Below are 5000 nucleotides of genomic sequence, written 5' to 3' on the forward strand. Positions count from 1 at the left end.
TATGCTAATTCTGATTTCATTTGTCTTCAAATGTATCTGTAAAACTTGCTTTCACATAGCCAAATCCATTAACAGTTTCTACACCATTTAAGAATTGGGTTTTGCTGTTTTTTTTTCGTCAGCGAATATCTTTTAAAAATTTGCCTTGTTCACCTTTATGCAAATTTTCATTCATTGATCCGGCAATGAGGACAACATCGTGAGCATGTCGTTGATTTGTAATGGATCGACCCTCTGTTGCAATGGAACCTTGAAAGCTATAAAGTGATTTTATCTTTATTTGTACTGCAGAGATGTTAAAACAGGGTCAGGGTAGAATACATCCTGCCTGACACCTTGGCCTTTTTTATTATTAATCTGCATACTGAGTTTAGGAAAACCCATATCAATCATATTTTTTTCCACAGTGTATCTTGGGTTACTATGCCAAATGCTTTTCGATTGTGGATGAACCATGACTAGATATTTTCTTTATTATTTCAGTGATCATTTTCAAGGTTGTGTTTCGATCACAAGTGCCTTATCCCCATCTAAATCCATATTGTTATCCTGTCGTTTCTCTCGTCATTAATATTTGTCATTCTCCAATATGATTTTGCTGCAGTGAGATCTAGTGATATTGTTCAGTTGTTTTAAAAATTATAAAATGACTCTTGTTTGGAGTAAGAATAAATACTGAAGTTAACCTGTCTTCTTTTTTATCACCTTTTCCCCACCATTCTCGATGAGGCTCTGCAGGCAATTCATCAGTTCCTGCACTTTAGCCATTGTTGGTATCATGGATTGTATTTCTGACGAAGGCGTAATCGAAACCGGTCAAACACACCTCTTGCTCTGTGAAGATTTTCTTTCTCATTCATACCTTTTATCACATTTGTGGCAATGAATACTTCATATGCATACGTATAAGTGTGTATATACTGTACATGTAATATATATATATATATATATATATATATATATATATATATATATATATATATATATATATATATATATATATATATATATATATAATATATATATATATATATATATATATATATATATATGTATTACGTCTTCGTCATGTATGCACACATATATGCACATATGCTCACGCACGCATGCATGCACACTCATAAACACTGACACACACGCACACACACACACACAGTACACACACACACACACACACACACACACACACACACACACACACACACACACACACACACACACACACACACACACACACAAACACACACACACACACACACACATATATATATAATATATATATATATATATATATATACATGACAAAAAAAAACAATCATCCGCTATATGTATATATGTACAAATTTATACATTTATATCCATATATATAAGTATACATACATACATATATATACATACATACATACATACACACATACATACATACACACGTACATCCATACATACATACACACATACATACATACATACATACATACATACATACACACATACATACATACACACGTACATCCATACATACATAAACACATACATACATACTCTCACACATATAATATTTGTGTGTGTGTGTGTGTAAAGATACAGAAAGACCAGCACCATCTCAACACAATGGTGATACGAGTCAGAGCACAGGTTCGGCAGCGCCTGGCCCGAAATCCCCCACCCCGCCGAAAGTGCTTTTGAACCGGCGAGGAGGACCCGCCGCCGCCGCCGCCGCCGCCGTCCTCCGCTGCGCATTCCGCGCGTCCCTTGGCGATCGTCTTCTGTCGGCCCACAATGCCCTCCCACAACAGTCGTCGTCGGGCCACGCCAGTGTCGAGGCGCGCGAAGGGTCTGCTGCTGCGGCGCGTACGGTGAGCGGCGGTTGAAGCAAAGAGTGTTGTAGTTCCGCCTATTTTTTTGTGATGCGCGTGGATGGTGCCCTGTGAAGTGAGCGAGAGAGTTCCGGGTGGTGAGATATGCCCGTGGCACGCTCGGTGTCGGCGTCTCAGCTGGCGAGAGGAGAGCAGGCCGCCACTCCCGCAGGAGGAGGAACTCCCGACGAAGGCGAGGGAGGAGGAGGAGGAGGAGGCCCCTCCATCCTCACGCAGAAGGCGCACACTTTGGACAGGTGAGCGGGGGAAGGGAGGGAGTTTCTCTTCTCTTCTGAGTCCCTTGGCATTTGCTGTGTCTGTGGTGTCCTGTCATTTGTTGTCAAGAGACGTCAGAAAGTATTTGATCTCATAAGTCATACATTTGTCGTTGCTTAATGATCTGTTTATTTACCCCATTAGCTCCTCCACTTAGATTAGTGTTTTGTGAACTGTTAATATCCATTGCCTGTGGTCTTGGCATATATTTATATGAATGTTGGCATATATTTATTTGAATGTTACAGAGATGAAGAAGTTTAGAGCAAACATTGTTATTTTCATTATGTTTAAAATAACGGGTATTTGGCATGGATATAGTTTAGACTCAAAAGAGAAATAATGTGTAAAGAGAAAAGAAAGACTTAAATTCAGTACTGACATAATCACTGTCAAGCATCCAGTGAATAAACAATCACAAATACACAAATAGATAACATTATTGAGGTTTTGAGATATAATGTTAAAACAACAATGAGTAATGTAATGTTGCATCATCAATAAGATAGAGGATGTTATAAAGGCAGATAATATATCAAAGCATTGCAGGAAAACTAGTAATATCATAGAAGACTGAAAAGTAGGCGTGTCTGCTAATATTTCTCGGGGTGTATTGTGAAAGGAAGACACGCGTTAATTTGCTGATAGTGTGTATGACTGAAGGAAAGACTGATGTATTCGGCGATTTGGTAAAGAACCGATTTCATTCAACACTTAGATAGGTGTTAAGGTCCCAGGTATGTTTCTTCGATGACTATGTAGGTGGGTTAATGGATAGGTAGATACAGATATTTGTATGTGTTTGTGCATTTATATGGAGAGAAAGAGAGAGATTGACAGACACAGATTCAGAGAATGCATATTATCAATAGCCCAAATGCTATAATTAAATTGGCATGTACATATATGCATGCTCAAGTCAGAATGGAAGTGAAGCAAGAAAGTATTATACCAGATTGATTTTAAAAAATTATTTCAGGTCATATTATTAAGGACACAAACATGAATTTGAATTGGAGAAATTCATTCTTAATTATTGAGAGTTTTAACTTACCAGTTCTTGTTATCAAAGATATATTTTACAAAAATTCAGAATAATTGCTGTAATTCAGATGATGTTCATAATCAACTTCCAAATGAATGTGATTGTCTTAGTAATTCATTGCTGAAGATATTGGAAACATAGAATAGGACTGCAAGAATGAGAGCCATGGTCTGCTTCATACTGCTGTAAAATAGTTGGAGAGAATGGACTGTCTTATTTAATGATAAATTACCTAATAAGTCACCATATATTAAATAGCACATCTAGCCTATCAATTGCCACCACAACCAGCTCTGACAACCACCTATCGTGTCTTGTAAAATGTCACTACCAACTGCTTAATAGAGTAACAACCTCTCAGTGATGTATGCGCTCTGTGTGTGTGTGTGTGTGTGTGTGTGTGTAAGTGTGTGTGATAATATATCTGTCTCTGTGTTTGTGTGTGATTTGTTGTTGTTGTTATTATTATGATTATTATTATTATGATTATTATTATTATTATGATTATTATTATTATTATTATTATTATTATTATTATTATTATTTTATACTATACTATACTACTATGCAGGAGTATAGTAGTAGTATAGTAATAGTAATAATAGTAGTTGTATAGTAGTTGTGGTATAATTCTAGAAGTAGTGATATTATTATTATTATTATTGGTATAAAAGTAGTGTTAGTAGTGATGTTGTTGCTTTTGTTAGTGTTATTATTATTATTTTATTATAATTATTATTATTATTATTATTATATATCATCATCATCATTATCATTATTACTATTATTATTGTTTTATTGTTATTATTATTATTATGTTATTTTATTATCATCATTATTATCATCATCATCATTATTATTATTACTATTATTAGCATTATTATAATTTTATTTGTTATTATTTTTTAGTTATTGATATTATTATTAGTGATGTTATTGTTGTTACTATTATTTATTCCATCATAATATTGTTGTTGTTATTATTGTTGTTATCATTATTATTATTGTTATTGTTATTAATATTGTTGCTATAATTATTATCATTGTTATTATTATTTATTATCTATTATTATTCTTATCATCATCATCATCATTATTTTATTATTATTTATTACTATTATTACTATTTATTATTATTATTTATCTTTATTGTTGTTGTTGTTATTATAATTTTTTCTTTTTCTTTTATCTGCACTGTCACCATTATTATTATTGTTATATTTGTCATTGTTATCTTTATTATTGTTATGATAATGATGATTGTTATTGATGTCATTTTATTTGATTTTATATTACTACTGTCATTGTTATGACTGTCACTATTGTTGGTATTTTCATTATCATTCTTATCATCATTATTAGTGTTGTTGTTAGTGTTGTTTTTGTTATTATTATTATTGTTATTATTATTATTGTTGTTGTTGTTGTTGTTATTCTTATTCTTTGTTATTGTTATTATTATTATTATTATTACTATTACTAATACTATTACTATTATTGTTATTATTAGTATTAGTATTAGTATTATCATTATTATTATTATTATTATTATTGCTACTACTGCTATTATTTTATTTTTTTCAATTAATATTATTATTAATTAGTATTATTATCAACATTAAAATTATTGTTAATTATATCTTATAATTATTATTGTTGTTGTTTTTGTTGTTATCATTATCATTGTTATCATAACCATGATTATCACTTATTATTATTTTATTATTGTTATTGTTATTGTATTGTTATTGTTACCATGATCATGATTTTTCCTGTCACTATTATTATTATTTTTTTAAAGATGATGTAACCCTTTTTTTTTT

The 5000-nt window shown here is 31.8% G+C and overlaps 1 protein-coding gene across 1 annotated transcript in view; it reads left to right on the forward strand.

Annotated features, from left to right (window-relative positions):
* The first annotated feature begins 1778 nt into the window (after nt 1-1778).
* Nucleotides 1779-5000, forward strand: part of LOC119597520 (ubiquitin carboxyl-terminal hydrolase 31-like) — a 100813-nt gene continuing 97591 nt past the window's right edge. The window contains exon 1 of the mRNA XM_037947098.1: nt 1779-2113. Coding sequence (XP_037803026.1) covers nt 1962-2113 — 152 coding nt within the window. The 5' untranslated portion in view covers nt 1779-1961. The remainder of the gene's footprint in view (nt 2114-5000) is intronic.

This window comes from Penaeus monodon, chromosome 39, assembly GCF_015228065.2.
Source record: "Penaeus monodon isolate SGIC_2016 chromosome 39, NSTDA_Pmon_1, whole genome shotgun sequence".
In the NCBI taxonomy this organism is placed as follows: Eukaryota; Metazoa; Arthropoda; class Malacostraca; order Decapoda; family Penaeidae; genus Penaeus; species Penaeus monodon.